The sequence below is a fragment of the Seriola aureovittata genome, chromosome 3, assembly GCF_021018895.1.
Source record: "Seriola aureovittata isolate HTS-2021-v1 ecotype China chromosome 3, ASM2101889v1, whole genome shotgun sequence".
NCBI classification, from domain to species: domain Eukaryota; kingdom Metazoa; phylum Chordata; class Actinopteri; order Carangiformes; family Carangidae; genus Seriola; species Seriola aureovittata.
Genome location: NC_079366.1, coordinates 24,462,835 through 24,484,045, shown reverse-complemented (window position 1 = coordinate 24,484,045; position 21,211 = coordinate 24,462,835). Strand labels below are relative to the sequence as shown.

Here is a 21,211-nt window from a genome sequence, read left to right as displayed (position 1 = left end):
CTGAGCATCAACAGCCTATTCTGCTAATAAAAAAACTCACTTATACAGTATCTTTGATTTCTGACTCTGACCATAACCTTTTTTTTTATTACTTATTTTTTAAACATATATAAGTCTCACTGTGATTGCAAATTTCCTTATCCAGGGTCACAAATAAACAATAACAAGAGGTTAGGTAACAAGGGAGTTAACAACTTTGTGTTTAAGAGAGACACAGAAATTACATTGTATGTTTTCAATTTACAGTGTATTATTACTGGATATCAAGACAGGAGCCCCATTTATATCAGTGAGGGCAGGCTGAGTACTGGAAAAAACTCTTAAGTATAATAAGAGCACCACAATCAATCAGCCTCCAGAATGACCATAAACAGGTAAACAGTTTCTCCAGTTTAATCAAATCTGAGCATTATAACCTTCAGGAATGTAGGATTAACTGTGGGGCAGTTGTATTAGACAGCTTTCGTTTTAGCAAGGTGTGCCTAATAAACAGGTAACTTATTGTCAATTCAACAAGGCTAAGAGTCTACAGACACGCTGGCTGCTCGATGAGGCTGTACTGAGGCAGAGTGGTGCTTTGAGCCAAATGCTAACGTTAGAATGCTAATGTGCTTACAATGACAATGCTAACATGCTGATGTTTAGCAGGTATAATGTTTACCCTGTTCTCCATCCTAAAGTGTTAGCATGCTATCATCAGCACAGCTGAGGATGATGGGGATGACATTTTGCAGGTATTTGGTCATGAAATCAAAGTGTTTGACAAACAGAAATTTGGACCTGATGGGGGCGCTGGATAAAAAGGTAAATTATTACCAAAGTTATCACAAATCATCCTGTGGGGAACATGAATGCCTGTACAATCTTTGATGGTAATCCACCCAGTTGTGCTGATATTTCAGTCAGTGGACAAAAAGTGGTGGACCAACTCAAACCCGAACAACACAATACCAAGGAATGATCATCATCTCATATTTAAATACTTATCGAAATGTTTTTTTTAAATTTTTTTTACTAGTTCTAGTTGAAAGATACCATAACTGCTTTCTCAGAATATAAGAATATTGTCACCCTGTTTTTCCTGCACTTTCTGCTGGTCCCTTGTATATAACCTGCAATTATTTGTGTATCAGGTGCTTTTGAAAGGTACTCACAGTGTAAATGACACATTATCAATATGTACACTGTAATTGTGGGCTGTTACATTAAAATATACCACAAATGCTTCCTGCAGCGTAAATAAACATCAAGGTGACAGATTCACAGTCAACAGAGACACATAATTACTGTTGACTCCTTTGTCCCCCTGCTCTGAAAACTGAAACTTTAAGAAGTTGACACTGACACCACTTATTATGCTGTGTGTGTGTGTGTGTGTGTGTGTGTGTGTGTGTGTGTGTGTGTGTGTGTGCACGTGCGTGCGTGCGTGCCCTGCTAACCTCTTCGTGTACTTCTACTGTAACCAGGTCAAGTAAAGGAGTAGGCAGGCTCAGTGTCACACTGCTCATGTGTTTCTGCACATGAGCATGTACGTGTATGTACATGTATGTGTGTGTTCACCCTCTGTATCAGGATTAGCCCTCAGGTGGTTGTCATGGCAATTTCAATGATTGATCAGGATGATTGATTTGTAATCGAATTCCCACAGAGTGTGTGTGTGTGTGTGCACATTCGTGACAATGGCATGGTATAAAACGCTTCCCCATATGTAATGTTATGTGATGGTCACCATGGAAACACACCCAAGGGGCGCCTATCACACACTGATAATAATGTTTGGCCTAGATACCCATCCTCAACCGATCACGTAGGGAATGTATTTCTGCGTATACGTACGTGTGTGTGTGTGTGTGTGTGCGTGCATTTTAGTGACTAATGTAAACCAGCATTTGAACACACCACAGTGACAGAGCTGGAGTAAAAAATGCATGAAATGATTCTGTGGAGCAGAAAGAGTCTTGCATGAGTTACACGAGACAGTAAGTGTAAGAAGGATGAGACGAGCTGGAAGGAGAGGGAAAACGAATGGGAGTGGGAGTGGAAACACACAATAACAACCTATTACTACCAGCGCACACACAAACACACATAGCCCTACACAGAGGCTTCCTACCGTGCTTATCGGTTTTCTTCACTGGAAGAGATGGAGAAGTCTGTGCGAGTGTTTGTATGGTTGAATGTGTCCTAGATATCTTAAACTGTGTTCTTGAGATACACTTAATGTTTGATGTATGCTGCTGCTGTAAGAGTTATGATAGCTGCGAGGAGTCTGTCTGCTGTGGGCGTTGATTGGGTATTGCACGGTGTTTCCCCGCTCTGAGTGAAAATCTAATCTTAGTTTTTAGCCACACTAGCAGTGAGACATGAGGCAGTGTATGTCAGTTCCTCAGCCTGCTGGTTTGTCTCTGTATCAGTTCAACATCCAGAACGAAATAAGTAGATATGAGTAATATTTGATGCAGACGTTCGAAGCCACAGAAAATAAATCAGATTGACTTTGGCCATCATCTGGCTTTACATCTAGCACCACTAACTGGTCACAATTTCTTGTCCACTTTATTTTATGATAAGATACACATGGGTGACAAATTAAAGAAAAAAACAAAACAACATGAGCCACCACTTTGTCATAGATTTTCAAAATCTCTGGAGCTCTACAGAAGGGATGAACCCCATATTCCCTCATTGGGTGTTTGGAGAGCGCCGTCGAACTAAAATAATATTGGTGCTCATTAAACCATTTAGTGACCCCTTGTGCCCTGTATGGAGGCATCTGCATTTGTTGTGTTTCTACACTTATTTATTCAGGCTTTTAATTGGCACCAAACTGTACTTATAAACTAATGACCAAAATCCCTTCAGCCTCAGTTGTACTTTGGGATTCATGCTAACATAATACGCTACACTAAAATTAGAGGCTCTGCCTTATTGTGTTACAGTAACACACTTACATGCTAAAATTTGCAAGCTAAGACAAATTTAGCAGGCTAATAAGCTATCATTCTAAGTGCTACTTATTACTATAGAGGCTAAGTGTGAATATTTTAACGTTAAATAACATAGCATGAGAATTACCTCAAAGCTTAGCCTAAGTAAAGCTGAGGCTAATAAAATGGGAAAAACTGAGTGTGAAGCAAATTTTTAGCTTGCATAATTTTCGCAATTTTACCCACAGCACTTTAAAAAAAACAAAAATGTTTTGTTTATTTGCCCCAAATAGTCAAAGTACCAACTGTATAGATGTTAACTTTAGCTAACTAGCAACATACATGCTAACTGTGTGCATGGAGGGTCTTTTTGGGGTGATCTAAATCTAAGAACTCAGCAAGAACTTGAGATATTTCTGTTATTTTCCTCTAACCTCTCTCCTCTTTCTTGACCTCTTGCATCTGTACATTTATTGGAATAAGTGTGCATTTTTCACTTAAGTTGGGTTCATGAGCAACTGTGCCTCCACTAAAATTTGCTTCACTTTCAGTCTGAACACACCTTGACAATGCAGAGCTGAGCCTTACAAAATGAGTCCGAGATGCCTGAAAATGGCCACTGTACAGAGGGTAAATCCTTTTGATTTATAACAGCATGACTTTTTCTCCTGCACGACAGCCCAAATATTAAATGTTTTGCCCCTCTAGATGGATCTAAAAAGTTGCCTGTCTATTTTTAATCCATTCAAATTTTGTTTTCTAGCATGTAATGAGCATTAAAGCCTCTCAGAGAAACTACCGTGGGACTCTAGTTTTCTGTCTAATGGAGTGTAAACATCAAACAAAACATCCCCAGAAAATTATTTGGAGGCCATGTGTAGATATTTAAAAAATTAGCAGGAGAACATTTAAGACTAGTGCTCCCTGTAAGCTGTTTGCTTAGAGCTACTGTACACTGTAGTTCTAATACTAGTTCCCAAAGTGGGATCCAGGGACCGCCAGGAGCTCTTCAGGGAATTGGATGGAGCTGCCAGAAAAATGAGCAGTAGTTGAGTTTCGGCTCTATTTCAAGACATTATGGATGCCTATATTGGTATCACTGCAGTCTGCATCTTTTCTCATTATACATGTTATTTCAAATATGCACATATTGTATATTAAGTGAAATTAAATTACGGACAATGCTGGAGAGGACATTTACTCACGCAAGCTATACATGTGTACAAGCTTGAACTACCTTTACTTTTCATTTTATGCCACTTTATACTTATACACTATATTTCACAAAGAAACCTCAGTTTTTACTCTTACATTTTGGTGTGTTTAACAGGTATAGTTACTATTTACTTTGCAGATGACAATTGTCATCCAAAACATATGATAATAAAATATGCAGTGGAATAGATTAAACTACATATGAATAAATCCACCTTGACCAGCGATACAATATTAAAATACTGTTAATGTGACTGTACCAGTAATAACAAACTCCTAATATGTAAATACTTGTATTGTTTGTTATTTATCTGTTATCCTCTATGGCAAAAACTGCCTCATTACCTCTGATCTCTGGTCTCATGTAAATACAGTAGGCCATTTGCAATCAATTTCATGTCTTTAAATGGTATCGATATATTTCTTGTACGTTGGTCTAAATATATAAATTCTGCATAAAGAGTAGTTTTACTTTTCATATTTTGCAGGATTTTGTGTTTGTAATGGAGTTAGCTGGTTTTTACATGGTCATATTTTTTACTTTAACTTAAGTAAAGCTTCTGAAATTGTCTTTGACCACTATTATGAAAATGTTACTTTATATAGCACAGACTCAGTCATTAGTAATTCCTTGTCCCCTGTAACCTTACATAGCATAAGCTGACTTCAAGGTATTGTGTTGGAGCTCTGCCACACTTTTGGGTTTAGTGACTCGACACCCCTGCTGAGTGTGACTGTGGAGCTTCGGCTCTTATATGACGGCACCTTCCACCTACACACACACACACCCATGCTCACACACTCACACACACACACACTCACACACACACACACTCACACACACACACACACTGTCCGGGTCGCTGGCTGGTGAGATAACCGCCAGGCAGAGACAGAAAGAGGGATGTTGGGATGGAGCTTACTGTGAGGTGGAGGAGAGGGGACAAGTCACATGCTCTGACTCGCTCTGTCAGTGTCAAGTTATCCTGTATTAAGAATAAAGTTCTCCAGTCAAAACCTTCAAAATAAAACTGTATTTGATCTTTTAGTTTTTCAAATTCACTCACCGTTAGTCCGTATGATGAGGCATTTCCAAGGCTGGAGTACCAACCAGGCAAAACAGGCAACAGACGCAGGGGGCCCAAACCCCCAGGAGCCCCAAATGTCCCAGGCTTACTCCATAACATTTGGGTCTTCCTAATTTGATAATAATCAACATTTTTTAAGAAATGCAGCACTGAAGCACAATATCAGCTATGATGAGCTCTCCATCCTCCGTCTTGTGGCCCTGCTCTGTGTCAAAATCTGACTTAAAGATCCTTGTTTTAGCTGTTTCAGGTTTTTAGTTTATTCCGTTTCGATTTTTTGTGAAGCTGTGCTTCAACAAATTGTTTCAATTTTCAAGTAACTAACCCAAAGAAACATATTGAGATTGCTTGTCTTGTCTGAAAATCACAAAGATGTTAAGTTTATTGATAGAAAACTGAAAAACTAGCAAATTCAAGAAGCTTAAAAAGACTTAGGTTCAAGCGATAGTGTATGACGTGAACACAAAACAACATTAGCTCACTAACTAATAGCTCCACCTGACAGATGTAGGGTGTTGGAAACTAAAATGGACATACAATTACGCCACATTTGATCGTTTTATCTCGTGCAGTGTATCATAGTGGACAACAACCGATACTGCATCTGGGACGCTCCATGACGGAAAGACTAGCGCGTCAGTTTTTTGTTTTTTTTTGCAGTCTCTGAACCTTTTTCTGTGACGTGTTCAGTAACATTGACCAATAGGAGCACAAGAGCTTTCTTCCGGGCACACTTAGAAAGATTTGTGGAGCTACAACAACCCTGCCTTTTTAATATTTCTTTCTTTCTTGTTTTTTTAGGCTTTCCGAAACACTCAAGCGAGTATCACGCTGCTTTGTTTCCTCATATTGCTGTTCCCCATAAAGTCAGTTTAAAAAAAAAAAAAAATCGGTCCCTGGCACCGACTTCCTGATGACAACTGTGAAACACAGCAAGCTGTGATTGGTCGCTGATCAACTTGTAGTCTGTCATGTCGTGGCGAAGTCATGACAAAGATGTATGACTATAATCTGATACAATGACTATTTTATCAGACAAAAACAGCTCGTAGTCTGAACTGTGAGTCATTTTTCAACCAACATTTCATTAAGCTACTTGCTTCCGGGACGAGACAGTCTTATTTTGAAGGTAAAATCCGTGCATCTCCGGTCTGCCTCTCTCTGGCTGACTTGACGCAGCTCTCCCTCTCCCCGGTGCGCCTGAACTCCGGTACCTGACACCGCAGAGCGCGTCCAGCGGCTGAGAGGACGCAGACGCACGGGAGACCGCTTGGTCTTATTTAACTTTACTTTTCCCATTTATTAAAACTTCTGCGTCACATTCCTCTCTCATTGTTTCGCCTCTTTTTCATCCTCCGGACTGACGGACTGAGTTTGGATATCGGCAGGGGGGAGGAGGCATAGGACCGGCGGGCTGCTCTCAGATGGAGCACCATGGCTCCGGGAGCTCAGGGCGCACGGCGGACCTGGAGTGAGTGACGCTGGTGGACGGACGCTGCTGCCCGGTGAGGACTGCATTCAAAGTTTTTGTTTTTTGTGCTATAATGTACTTTTTCTTTGCTCTCCTGTCCTGGGCACTTCGCTGGCTGAATGCCCGTGGCACAGTAAAAAAATGTCCAGATTCAATGATGTCGCTCTTTGGCAATGGCGGTGTGTCTCCCACAAAAAATAAAAAAATAAAAAAATATTCTCATAGTTCAAGAGTGCATGTGATGTGCCTACAATATAGGAAGTCAGTGACCTTATCGTACTTTATCATGGGCATATATTGTCTTTACATCATAGGCGATAACAGGCCCATCACAAAATGTTGAGATTTGTTTTGAGATATTTTGTTTTTATATGATTCTACATTTTAATATAGTATCAATAGGCTGTTTTCCTGCTGAGGTCTAACAGTAATGCTGGGAAATTCTCTGCCTGGTAAATGTCGTCGGTACATGTTACTGGCTGGCCTTCAGAAGGATGTATATCACTGTATAACACTAACACTAAAAAGAAAATGTCAGATTTTCTAGACATTTGTTGTTTGCTATGGTTTTATTTATCCTGAGACACACTGTTAGAAATTCTTGGTAAAGAAATTGGGCAGTTCATGCATTTGTGATGTGTGGCCGTGTGAATATAAACCTGAGTTAATGGGTTTCAGAGGTCTTATAGAGGATATGAATATATTTTGTTCTGGTGTCTAGTTTAGATTCAGCAGGATGATTTAATTTCCACATGGCCAGGCTGTTAGGAAAGGAGACTCATAATGAGTTCTTAAAATGTTTTGAAATCAGCAGGTTTTTAACTGTGCAGGAGAATGGCTTTCTTGTTTTTTTTTCAATGGTTAATTGATGTCTACCCAACAGCTACTATTGAATCACAACAAAAAGCCTTAAACTGTGTGGCCCTGGACTCCTCAAACAGTCTAGGCTACGTGCCCATAATGAAAATACACAGGAAAAAGAGGTACTGGCAGATTCAGTCTCATTATTTTCATCTAATACACAGTCACAGTATACTCCTCTCTGTGCTGTGAACTTGCCAGCTCTCCTGTTGTCCTGTCTTAATGTAGGCTGAGTATATATATATATATATATGCTTGCATGGACTTGTGGTTTGCCCAGGCTTCTATTGTTCTGATTGTTCTTTATGTTAGTTGTCCAAATAATCCAGCTCTTGCTCCAACTTAATAACATATTGGAAGCTTTGGAATAATGTTTTTCACAATCTCTGGGGATCAATAAGCAATGAAATGAGCACACGGTGGACCAGTGGGGAGCGTTTGCTGTGTTCTTGTGACAATGTGGATTGTGTCACATGCTCCAACTCCCATGTCTTCCTGCCAAACCCCGCTGCATACTGCCCAATAAAGCAGAAAATGTGATGAAATTAAAAAAAAAAAAAAAAAAAACCCGCTGAAGCCAAGAAATGAATCCGCTCTTGTGATCACCCTCTTAATTTAAACAGAGATTATCATTCAACTTGACATTTCCTACATGATATTCCTGTGCTCCAAGAAATTCCAGTCAGTACTTATAACAATTAACCACAGGCTGCCGTAGCTCGACAATGTCACTGCGTTTCAAGAGATATTATCTCAAATTATAGCTCGAGGAAAAATTCTAACTCGGCGAGCTTTAAGTAACACTAATCATCAGAATTGGGAAGTTATTGTAAATGAAAAAAAAGAAATCGAAGAACTGACAATATCAGTGGCCAACCTCACACTTTGTTCTACTCATAGCAAATATGAAATAGCCATCTAAGCTACTTTCTCTCTGTATGTCCAGATTGTTTAAAGCCAGTCTGGATTAAAAGCATCAGCAGTAATGGCCTGTTGTCATCACAGAATCGTACAGCTGTAGGATTATACCCAAGGGGTCTAAGTGCTTCCTGGTATCTGCACTGACTCTGCGTTTGCACCTTCGCTCATGTCTAGTTCACTCTGTTTAGATATATGCAGATTTATGTTTCCTGCTCATGACTGCTCGCTAGCTGTGATTCTTCTTCTAGAGGTCGCTTTTTGTGTCAGAAAAAGATACAGAAGGATTTTTTTATGCTGCTGTGCTGGAGGGTGAAGGGTCTTGTGGACATCATGGCAGGCTTGACAGTTAGCGCAGTTCCGGTTTGTTTCAGGAGCTGCAGTAACCGCCACAAGGCAACACAGCAGAAATACACCACACACACACACACACACACACACACACACACACACACACACACACACACACGCACACACACCCACACGCATGATGCATCACACATGCATCGATATGTTGCTATGTCCTGAACAGTCTGCCGGTGCCCCTGCGCCCTCTCTTAGGTTCAGGCTGTTCACAGCACGGCCATGACGGGCACCCAGGAGCCAGACCTGCATGAGCAGCACAGAGGACCAACGCAGGAGGAAGGGGATGAGGAGGAGGAGGGGGAGAAGGTGCATGTGTCAGTTGAGGGAGAGGCGAGGGAGCAGGAAGAGGAGGAAGAGGAGGAGGAGGATGAATTGGAGGAGCTGCCGTACCCCACTCTTGCACCAGTGGTTCTTTTGGCTCTGACCCAGACCAGCCCGCCCCGCTCCTGGTGCCTTCGAGCTGTCTGCCACCCATATCCTTCACTGCCGGGGGTGCACCTGAAGCACTGCGAACATGTGTGGGTGTGTTTGGGCGTATGACTGTGTTTCTGTTTATAATGTGAAAGAGACATCGTCTGTTTGTGTTTCAGCTCTGTACTGTCTCAGAGCCGTTGTACCTACAAGGCACCTAGCGCCTAGATGTTTACTTTACGTCTAAACACAAGGGAGACGGGAAGAAGGTCATTGTTGTGCACGTCCATGTGTGTCTGGGTGTGTGTGTATGTGTGTTTGGAAGGACTCAGGTATTTCCTTGGACCCATTAGCTGTAGGAAAAGATGGCTAACATTTTTCACTGATTGGAGGTTTCCATAGTGACAAGCCCTAATGAATCTCCAGGGTTACAGTCGCCTGTCAGTAGCATTGTTACTGGCCTCCGTTTATACAGCAGTACGAGTCACAAATAGTAAAAACTCACGTCACCTCCGTGAACCTCACTGTGCTTCTGTCTTCATCATCTCACCTTGCATTCCCCGCCCTGTCTCTCACCCTCTTTCTCAATCTCTACCCACTTTGGCTGTGGATGTGAAGGTGTGAATGTGGGTGTGTGTGTGTGTAGTTATCAGTGCTGTAGTTTCTGTGAGCGGCTATGAATACTCCGAAGCATGCATAAACGTCAGCAACACCTCAGGGATTTGTCAAGGCTTTCCAAATTGAATATTTTCCACTGCTTATGACTCCATGTGTGCGTACCTATATGTGTGTGTGTGTGTGTGTGTGTGTGTGTGTGTGTATGATTTCCTCTGCATCCTCTGGATCGTGGTGCGCTTGTCAGTGCACGTTTGTGGGTATTTGCCACCGTCAGCACTCTGTGTACTCTATAAAATATAAATACATAATTGCTGAATAAATAAAATGTACACCAAGAGGAAAAGAAAAAAAAAAAACTACAAATGCCATCAACCAAGCTCTTCTGTAGCCTGCTGGGCGGTTACCATGGTCGCGTCCCAGAACATTGTACGCTCACTGTGTCAGCACTAACTTACTGGACACACTTACAAACACACACACACACAGGCGAGCACGCACGCACACACACACACACACACACACACACACACACACACACACACACACACACACACACACACACAAGTGAGCAAATGCCCTCACACAAACGAGGGAATCTCCCATGGAGAGGCTCTTTAGAGGAATCACCTGGTTGCATGGCAACAGCGTAGCTCTGCCCCGACGGCCTGGTTACTTCCGCTTGCAGTATTTGTTTTTGTTTGTGTCTGTCGGTCTGTCTGTCTTCTTCTGTTTGTGTGTCCACACAGCACTGCTACTGGCATGCGTTCCTTTCTATGTTTATTCATATGTATTTCTATACTTTATGCTTACATTGTGTGTGTGTGTGTGTGTGTGTGTGTGTGTGTGTGTCTGTGTGTAACTTGAGTGATCTGCGGGGGAAGTAATGTGGGCGGACGTTGTTCGACAGGGACATTAATGTGAGCACACTAGGGGTGGGGGCAGTCCCCAAGAGCTGTAAGTCCCATTTTTCCTGAGGTGACCCCTCCTTCCTTTCTGCCTTTTCTGCACTCAGTACATATTACAAATTAATTTCCTATCTCCTTCCTTCCATTTCCTCCCTCTTAGAAACCTCCTTTGTGCAATGTTTACAACATACTGTACATCTTTCCACCCTACAGCACATCCAACAAATTTATTTGGAACAAAAACAAGATTAGCTTTTGCTATTATATAACATTCCCTTGTATTCTTTCTGCGCTACATTGATTTCGGTTATTTCCTGGGCCTTTGGGAGGAGACGTTAGTTACACTGTAAGTGTGGAATAGGGTGCCTACTTTGTGAAGTGCTGAGCTTCCCATGTGGCAGTCATCACTGCTCCTTTAATGTAACATATGACACACACACAACAAAACACGCGCTCACATGTGGAGAGGTGTGCACACACATAGCTTCACCCCACACACACACACACACACACACACACACACACACACACACACACACACACACACACACACACACAGGACATAACTTATTCAGCAGTGCATGAAACATTCAGAGCGTTTCCTTTTGTTTAAAGATGAGAAAAGCTGATTCTGTCACTCCTATACAAGTACCTTTCTCTGGCTGCCTTTCTTCTTCTGCTCTTCCTCTCTCTCCCTCTTTCTCTCATCCCTCTTTACTCAATATCAATCCGACCCCCTCCTACTTATCGCTCTCCCTTTTCCTTTTCCCTAAACTGCCTCTTAATTGGGTTGAGGTGTGTGTATGTGTGTGTGTGTGTGTGTGTGTCTGTGAAAGTACGTGTGCGTGAATGTAGGGGGGTGGGGGACAACGATGGATAGGTGGAGGTCTTACTCAAAGCAGGATGAGCTGTCAAAATCATTTCAGCCAATTAACATGGTTCCAGCAAGTGTTTCCATGGCTACCAGCTGTCACACTCTCAGGGGGTGGAGCCAGAGGAGTCGACAACTTGACAGTAACTTAACTTGGCCCACCTTCATTTCAGACACTCTCTCTCCCTCTCTCTGGTGCTTACACACGCACACACACACACACACACACACACACACACACACACACACACACACACACACACACACACGCACACTGAAGCTTAACTAGGTTATGTTTAATCAAGTCTGTGTGTGTGGATTCCAAAGTGAAAGTGTGGGGCCAAGCAGCAAAGAGCATGAGGAAACTAGCAGGTTGCTCATTCATACACACTCAATAAGTAGTCCCACCGAAACCACATGTTTTTTACATCAATACCACTTTCTACTAAGGCACCTTTTAAGCTGTAACTACTGGCTTTATTATTGGTTAATAAATCATTTACCAATGCATTATAGATCAGTTATATGTCATTAATAAAAATGGCTTTGCCCGGTTGTGAACAATCCCATTGGCTGGTTTTGAGCCTCCTCTAGAAGAACACTGGCTTTGCTTTTTTTAAGGTAACCCTTTCATTCATCTGGAGGACTGTTAATGACGTACTGATACAAAAACTGCAGACTTGACTTGGCTTAGTGACAAAGTGACAAGGGAACTACACTTTATCAGTAACTTAGTAAGATTAACAACTGCACTTGTCATGTGTCATGACAGTCATAGTTGATTATTCTCTAATAACCTTTTTAGCTCTGCAATCATAGAAAAGTAACAAAAAATAAAAGCAACCAGAAAATTAATAACATCCATGAAGTTCATGTGTGAAACCCATGAGTCCATTGGTTTTCCCTTTATTGAAAATCAATTATCAATTAAATCATCATTTTCCATATAAACCTTTTAACAACTGACTGAGAGTTGTTTTATTTGTTTTATTCCCCCAAAGACACTAAAACTTTGAACTGCGGTTAAAGTGGCAGTATCACTGTAATTCTATATTATAAAACAAACACTTGAAACATAAAATACAATAATATAATTATATTATTAAAAACAAAACTCAGTGCAATAATATCTTATATCACGATATTTGGGCTAGACTATCGAAATATTCCTTTTTGGATATCGTCCAAGCCTAATTTCATGGCAGTTCACAAACAGTTGTTGATACTCTTTTTTGCTTTCATTGGATAGGACAGTATAGAGGAGAGAGGGACATGACATGAAACACATTGACTATAAGGCAATCCCATAGATGTTCATATTTTTCACTCAACTGCACTATACTATGAATGCGATCCTCATGGTGGCGGCAGAGAAAAAGTTAGAGGATGACCAAAGTCATTAGGATTCATCCTCTGGGGAACGTGGATGTCTGTACCAAATGTCATGTCACTCCATCCAACAGTTGTTGAGCTATTTCAGTCTGGGTCAAAGTGGTGAACCGACTAACAGGCCAACTGATATTTCTATCCATAAAGCTTCTAGCAAGGCTAATGAAAATATACCATCTTTTAGTTCAGAAGTCTTTAATAAGGACTCAAGGGTTTCTCACTTTGTAATAAGCCATAATCCATCATGTCTGCAGTAAGTAATTACTAATAAGCTGGTAATAAATAGCTTTTGTCCACATTACATGCAGAGCTTTTCCAGAACTTAAGTGGTTAAATGGTCCACTGGAGAGGTCTTCCTGATGAGCTTAAGAGATAGGTAGAAAGCAAGGAGACTATACATCAGCCAAATAGATTTTTACAACCTGGCAGCCCAGAGGTTGTTCTTCTTAATGGCTTATGACTGATATTTAAAGCTATAATTTACATCTTATAATCTTTTATAAAGGGAAGTATCACACTGGAAAATCTAAAACCTTATCAAGCATAAAGAGAAAAAAAAATTGGCCATATCCCGTGTGTATCCAGACGGCCCGTGTGTCCCTACGGAGGATCCTTTTAAGTTAATAAACGTTTCATATGAAAATGTTTCGGCACGCCGGCCTTAGCATGTGTATCCCAGCCAAGGGTGGAGGATGATGACAGAAAGATCAGGGAGATGTGATCTGATTTGATTTATAATGTCTGCCTGACCTTTATTACCTGTGTTGGCACTCTAGGAGAGAGATAGTTGGAGAGAGAGGGAGAGCACGGGAGACTAGGAGGAAGAGGTGGAGGGTGGGGGGGGTGTGTGGGGTGGTGTGTGGGGTGGTTCTTGGAGAAGGAGGAAGAACGTGGAGGCAATTAGGGAGAGATGGCAAAGCGTGGAGGCCACGTAACAGTTGCTGTTGTTTACACTTAAAAGCTTGACTCGTGAGGGTCTTAACCTCTCTCATCTCGCTGTTGGGCTGTGCTTTTTTTTTCTCAGGCGTTTTTCTTCCCCGCATCTCTAATTGTCCCTCTTTCTTGTCCTCTTTTTTTTTTTTTCTCCTTCACCTCTCGCTCGCCGTATCACTATCTATCTCCATCTCTCACCTTGTCTGTCTCCCTGCTTCTCCATCTCTCCGACGATGTTAATTATTAAGTGTAGTTGTAGTTTATCTGTTGGCTGAGACTCAGGTTTCTGACAGAGACACTGAAGCTCTACCCAAGGGCAGGCATATGTGGAGATGGAAGGAAGGGGAGGGCACCCGGCAAAAGCGAGAGAAAGGAGAGCGTACATGTGCACGGGAGTGCATGAGAGAGGCAAAAGAGAAAAACGCGAGAAATTATATGGAATGAAGATAGGAAATTATACCGCACTATATAAAGGAAGAGGGAAAGGCAGAGTGCAGGAGGAGCAGAGCAAAGAGAAAAATAATTGGGCCAAAGAGAGGGGAAAAAGGCTGTAGAGGAAAATGAGAGATGATAGAGGGAAAGGTTGAGTGTGAGAGGAGATAAAGGAAAAGCAGCGGAGAGAGTAAAAAAGAGGAGAGGACGTTCCCTCTGTGTTTCATTGCCGATGTTGAATGATGGGCCAACCGTGGAAATACTACCATCTCATCCATCACTCATACCTTGACCCTACCCCTGTCCCTTGTTTAACTATGCGTGCGCGCGTCTTCGTGTGTGTGTGAGTGTGTGTTTTATGGACACACCGGGTTATTTAAGCTGCTGTAACTTATACAGATGGACCAGCATTAAAACAACCCTCCTCAGCTTTGAGGAGATGAAGAGTGCATCAGCAGGAGTTGTGCTGAAGGACGTCTTCTTCTTTTGTGTGTGCGTGTGTGTTTGTATTAATTGTGTTGTGTTCCAGTCCAGACAGGATGCAAGCGGATTGTGAAACTCAGAAGTCAGTTCCCACGGTGAGATCGGGGTTCCCATGGCAACCACAGCAAAGGGAGGACACTGGATTACCCTCTCTCTCTCTCATTCGCTCCTCTCTCTCTCTCTCTGTCTCAAGGGTGATAAAGGATTGTACTCTCATTAATTTTTCTGCCCTCTCGAGAGCAAAGTGTCCAGGAAGGGGACTCTCTGTGTGATTGTGTGTGTGTGTGTGTGTGTGTGTGAGAGTGTGTGTGTGTGTGCGTTTGCACATGTGTATATGTCCATATGTATGCTCCAGGCTTTGTTATGTATGCGTCCTTGGCTCTTGAATACATTCCTGTCATCCATTCAGCAGTTTTCACATTTGTACTCAAGTGTGTGTGTGTGTGTGTGTGTGTGTGTGTGTGTTTGTGTGATTATGTGTGTGTGTTTGTTCGAATCCAATGCAATATTTCCTTTAACTTTACTACTTCAGACTATTGTCTCTTTTAAACCTCTCTGCTTTTCACTTCTGAGCCGTGCTCCTTCTCCCATTCTGACAGCTAACAAACAACACAAATGCAACAAACACACACCATACGCACACACAGCTTTACGCTTAAACTTCTTGGCCTCTGCGTTCCTCCGAGGAACATTGTCTGGCATTGCCATCCCAACGCACAAGGCCATCGCAGTTCAGACGGTTCTCATTTGTGGTTCCCTGATGGTGGGAGGAGCTACCGAATGCTGTCACACCAGGGGCGTTCCTGTCTGTCTTCAACAATCTCTTCTGAGAGCAACTCCTCTCCAAACACACTGACATGGCCCAACTCACGCTCGTGCTACTGTGCACTTCTTTACCTGATCTCCTTGCACTTTGTCTTCCTGGACAGATTTAGCACTTAGTACTGAGGCTTTACTGTTGTCCCTCTCTTGTAAGTCGCTTTGGATAAAAGCATCCACCAAATGAGTAAATGTAAATGTAATGTAAAGTGACTTCAAATGTCCCATCGACTGTTTCATGGTAGCTTTCATGCTTTTGTAGTTGTGAATATTAAACAGTCAAATTAGACGTCATCAGAGGTTGTGCTTGTAGATGAAGGTTGATATTATATAAGCTTATTATCGCAAAATCCTACCCTCACAGAAGTTGTTTTCTTTTTGTTTTTTTAAGTTAGTACTTTCAGGTCTGTGCTTATAAATTAGATTTTTCTCTTTAAGCTGTGAGGCACAGAATTTCAAATTTTTTGTGAGATATTTTGTAAATTAAGTCTGTGAATGTTTTATATGCTGCAAGACCAACATAGCTCGACCTTAAAACTCTACTTCTTCAGGGTTTCCTCGGGGTTACTACAGACATTACCATCGACTAGATACAGACAGGTCACAAATTGAGGGAAAAAAACAGAATAAATGAGTGGAGACACATAATGAATGCAGATGATTGCACACACAGCACCGAAGGGGGGGGGGGGGGGGGGGGTCACTGAACGGCTTGATGAGGGTGAAAATGATGTGAATTATAAGCTATGGCCCTCGACGTCTCCATGTCTCAATGGGAGATTTTGGACAGATGTGTTAGCAGTGTGTAACCAATATCTGGATGAATTTTAGAACCAGAAAATCTGACTTTGGGGAAAGAGGAGTAAGTGGAAGTGAAGCGAGTGATCCAACTGGTTTGTTGTGATTGACTGAGACGCCTGTCAATCAAACTAATGAGCTGAATTCACAAGCACAGCTTTGTGAAATGTGTAAATATTCTATGTTATCACTGTAATCAATGTTCACCGTGGTGTTGAGCCTTAACTTCGTCCCACATGGTTTGAGCGTGTGAGCATTTTGGCCATCCTGCTGAACTGTGTGACTCTAGGGATGTTCCAGCCGTGTGACCACACCCCCTTCTTCCTGCAGGTAAAGCATGCACACACACACACACACACACACACACACACACACACACACACACACACACACACACACTTGTCTTTCTGTGGTTGTGAGGCCCCTCACCTGATTCTAACCTTAACCCTAAAACCATTTTGAAATAAAATTTGCCCACACAACCATAGAAAGACATGTACACACACACACACACACACACACACACACACACACACACACACACACACACGATCTGAAATTACAAACTAATTATGTTCAGCTGTGAGACTTTATTATCAAGGGTCTGAAAGTTTTTGCTTCAATTTTTTTCCCACTTAATCAGTTTACACTAATCCTCTGGGTTTGTGTGTGTGTGTGTGTGTGTGTGTGTGTGTGTGTGTGTGTGTGTGTGTGTGTGTGTGTGCATGCGCCTGTGCCTGTGTGCGTGTGTGTGTGTGTGTGTGTGTGTGTACAGGCTCTGGATGATGGGATCTTTGTGTTTTTTGCCGGGGAAATGGTGGTGAAGATGGTGGCTCTTGGGGTCATAGGTCAGAGTGGTTACCTAGGCGACACGTGGAACAGACTGGACTTCTTCATTGTTATAGTGGGGTGAGTGTTTGACAGACGCATCCACCCGCATGCACACGGACACACGCGCATCTGACATTAAATATGAGCCAAAAGTGTGTGTGTATGTGTGTGTGTTTTGTGTAAAGCTTAGACACTTGTTTAATGCCAGTTAAATGTCAAGCGTGTGTGTGCGCGTGCTTAGGCCTACCAACGGAAGTGTGTGTGTGTGTGCGTGTGTGTGTGTGTGCATGTGTGTGTCTGTGCGTGTGTGTGTGTGTGACGGCTCCGCAGAATGACAATCGCATCATTCGGTCCTGAGAGACAGAGACCGCAGTGATTGGTAGTTAAAAGGCTATGTATCCCAGAGACAGTGCACTGCGTTTTGGTGGATTCCCTGTAGGCTTTCAGGATTTGCCAAGGTCAGGCTCATCAGGATGCCTATGACACAGCAGTGGCTTTCCCTGTTCACAGAATGCTGGAGTACTCCCTTGATGGACACAACGTCAGCCTATCAGCTATCCGGACTGTGCGGGTTCTCCGCCCACTGCGAGCCATCAACAGAGTTCCCAGTGAGTTTCTCTCCTCGTTCCTCCAGCGCACATTGCACTCAGAAAATATTAGTAGTTTTTTATTGTCTTTCATTGATTGGGCTCTGTTCTGCGGCACATTGGATTTTAAATAAAACACTGACTGCGAGGTTAAAGTGCTGAGTTTAAACTTTAACTTTTAAATAGTTTTAAAGTGTATTGGGTGAACAGTATAAGACTCTCCTGACTTTAGGACAATGCAGCAGGTCAGAGATTGTAAAGAGAGAATCAAGATTTGAATGGTCAAACTGTATAATGTGATCAATTTGCTGAGGACCAGATTGAAGGCATGGAGCCCCTGAAATGATTTCAAAGTGAAGATGGCTGCGCTACAGGCCTGGCAGAACATCAGCAGGAAAGACACCAAAGTCTGTGGGTTGTAGAACTCTAGAAAGCCACCGACTGATCAAAATATTAAATTTGATTACTTATGATTACTTATTTAAGTGTGTGTTAACTTGTCCAACCAACTTCCTGCCTTCTATGATAGGTGGACCATGCATAAAAAGAAAACAAAAAGTTCCTGCACTGTGCATCTGATTTGGAAACACCCTCAGCTGAAAGTCAGCAACCGCATTAATCACAGCTGAGATGGTGAAAACTGTCCTTGTACTCTCTGACCGCACTGTAAATTCCACTTCATTTCTTTAACTTCCCAAGCTGCGCAGCTATTAACAGCTGCAGTCCATTTATAATGGACACATGTAAACAAATCAGGACACAATGAACAAAGTCTTTGAAATCATTGTGATGCTTGTGTTGTTCTTAACAGCTCAGTGCACAAACTGGCCAGCCAACTTTCTTTCTTTCTTTTTTTAACTACATTTCTTGACCTTGGCACAACTCACACTGAGCTCTTGTAAAATTGGAGAGCGTGGTTTGAAGTAGCCAAAAGTCTAGGGAGGAAGATCTTATGTCTCTTGCTCCTCAGCAGAGTGGAGTGGAGGCTAATAATCAGTGTTTGAACTCAAATTATTGGCCGTTCAGTTAATTGCACTGGTTTGTTCTGTTCTGTGTAGGGATTTCTCCTGTCTACCTGTGACTGACATTTTACTAAATTTCAGCCTTAGTTACATGCAGCTCTTTGCTTGTTTGAGTGTCCGGTCTTGGTGTTTATGCTGTATGTGTGCGTGTGTGTGTGTGTGTGTGTTTGTGTGTGTTGGTAGGTATGCGTATCCTGGTGACCCTGCTCCTGGACACACTTCCCATGCTGGGCAACGTGCTGGCACTGTGCTTCTTTGTCTTCTTCATCTTCGGCATCGTTGGCGTGCAGCTGTGGGCGGGGCTACTGAGGAACCGCTGTTTCATGGGAGAGGATGTCAAGATGTGAGTTACTATAGTAACTGGCAAATGTTACAACGAGCAGTGCGCTGGCCTCATTACTCTGAACCCCATGTCAAAAGTTTGCACACAAACTTTCACCTATTATTTCTAATAGGGGATCAATATCAGTGAATGGCTGATCTTATTTGAGCTTTAATCAGTTGTGTTTCCTGCTGGACCCTCCAGCATTAGAGATCACGAATCAAGGGAGTAGGAAAGCTACGTGAACACTGTGTGTTGGTATTCGCGGACTCTCAGTGGCTGCTTCAAAACACACCTTCAGAGTTTCTGTGCCACTGCTTTCCTCTCCCCACACGATCCTTCGTGTCATGCTTGATCACTGTCTCACTGTCGCTCTTACACCATCACTCTCACTCCTGCTCCTGCTCACATGTTCGCAAGCACAATCCCATAATATCACACCTAACATCATGCACACCTCCTGACCCAGCATCAGCTCGTCGACCATCTTGCTCAGATAATAATCACTGACAGTGTTCATATGTGGAGAGGAGGAGGTGGGGGTCAGATACAGGCAATTGATTGTTTGATAATGAACGCACTGTGCGTTAGTACTGCACTGTTACTGCTGTAACTAAATACTTTTTACTACTACTACCAATAATAATAATAATGATAAACATTATTTATATAGCACCAAAACAATGATACATAGGGAAAACTAGATTAAATTTGGTACATTGAGTAAAATATAATAAAATATACAAAATAAAATATGATATAATATAATAAATAAATAATAACATAGTTGAACTGGTAAGTAAAACTTGTGAGCGATTGAGTAGAAGCTACTATTCAGTTGCTAGTCAGTGATTGTCTGAGATGAGAGCGGTTCAGTTTATTATGACTGCAACAGAAGAAAAACAGAAGCATCAGTACTGACTAAAAGTGATGAACGGCCTTGAACAGCAAGAACTGTTATTATTCTGTTAATTGTACCACTGGTGCGGGGGTCTGTGGTTGCATCTTAAACATATTACACCCGTTTAAGGAAAGGCAATATCACATTGTTATCTTGCTTTATTCACACCTATATATTTTCACTCAAAACTAATCCTGCTTATAGATTTCATTTTCAGCTAGCGATTTGAATTTTTTCCTGCTTCATAAACAACAAAATGACCTTTCCTAATAAGAAGTGAGAGCGCTGCTCCTCTGTGACCCTTCTCTACACCACAGATGATTGATTGCTTATCTCTCCACTGCACCCTCCTACTCTCTGTTCTTTTTTTCCCCCCTTCATCTGTATTTCTCTCTCTGTTTCCACATTTCGTCCTTTAGCACCCTTGTGAATTTCTTACTGTCTTTTTGTGTTTCCAGAAAACAGACCTTTTCTACAAAGAGCAAGTCGATAAGATGATTTATCCTCCTGAAAACCGTTTCTACGTTACCTGTATTTCTCCAGAAACTCATTGTTTGAATTTAAGGGCCATTTCTTGTTTTGGCAGTTCAAGGCAGCTGGCAGTATCTTAGGTATTCCCATTAAGAGAACCAACAATGAACTGAATAACTGATCTCCCAAGTATTATTTGTGTGGTCAAATCCGGATATAACTCATTCCTCTGTCCCGCAGTGATCCATTGTTGTCTAAAAAGTATTAAAAAGCCATTAGTGAGCTGCACAGTTGAACTGGGTGACTTGTTCCTTCATTTAAATGAACATGGGCACTGTCGTTTATTTTGTCTTGCATAGATTCCCACAAGTAGACTAAATATCTATTCATCTACAGCTAAAAGTAGTCCCCAGCAAATTTACTTCTGTTTGAGTAATGACTGCCTAAAACTAGCCATGTTAGCCATTTCTAAAGATTTACATCCCCATAAGGACTGAAAGGCCACATACAGGAAAGAGAAGTTGGAAAGCTTCGTTGGTTTGGGCCCTATTTTGATTAAATTACTGTATAGT

The 21,211-nt window shown here is 42.0% G+C and overlaps 2 protein-coding genes across 2 annotated transcripts in view; both read left to right on the top strand.

Annotated features, from left to right (window-relative positions):
* Positions 1 to 6,245: 6,245 nt before the first annotated feature.
* LOC130166702 (myelin transcription factor 1-like) lies at positions 6,246 to 9,480 on the top strand. The gene is made up of 2 exons (XM_056372417.1): positions 6,246 to 6,735; positions 9,042 to 9,480. Exon 2 carries the CDS (start codon positions 9,066 to 9,068, stop codon positions 9,384 to 9,386), a length of 321 nt encoding a protein of 106 aa, XP_056228392.1. The 5' UTR covers positions 6,246 to 6,735; positions 9,042 to 9,065; the 3' UTR covers positions 9,387 to 9,480.
* Positions 9,481 to 16,605: 7,125 nt separating this feature from the next.
* LOC130166701 (voltage-dependent T-type calcium channel subunit alpha-1H-like) overlaps positions 16,606 to 21,211 on the top strand; it is a 32,741-nt gene continuing 28,135 nt past the window's right edge. Inside the window, exons 1-4 of the mRNA XM_056372416.1 lie at positions 16,606 to 16,835; positions 17,281 to 17,414; positions 17,847 to 17,944; positions 19,129 to 19,288. Coding sequence (XP_056228391.1) covers positions 16,797 to 16,835; positions 17,281 to 17,414; positions 17,847 to 17,944; positions 19,129 to 19,288 — 431 coding nt within the window. The 5' untranslated portion in view covers positions 16,606 to 16,796. The remainder of the gene's footprint in view (positions 16,836 to 17,280; positions 17,415 to 17,846; positions 17,945 to 19,128; positions 19,289 to 21,211) is intronic.

What these genes read in the sequence shown, in the direction of transcription:
- LOC130166702 (XM_056372417.1), top strand. Translation starts at nt 9,066, where the DNA reads ATGACGGGCACCCAGGAGCCAGACCTGCATGAGCAGCACAGAGGACCA.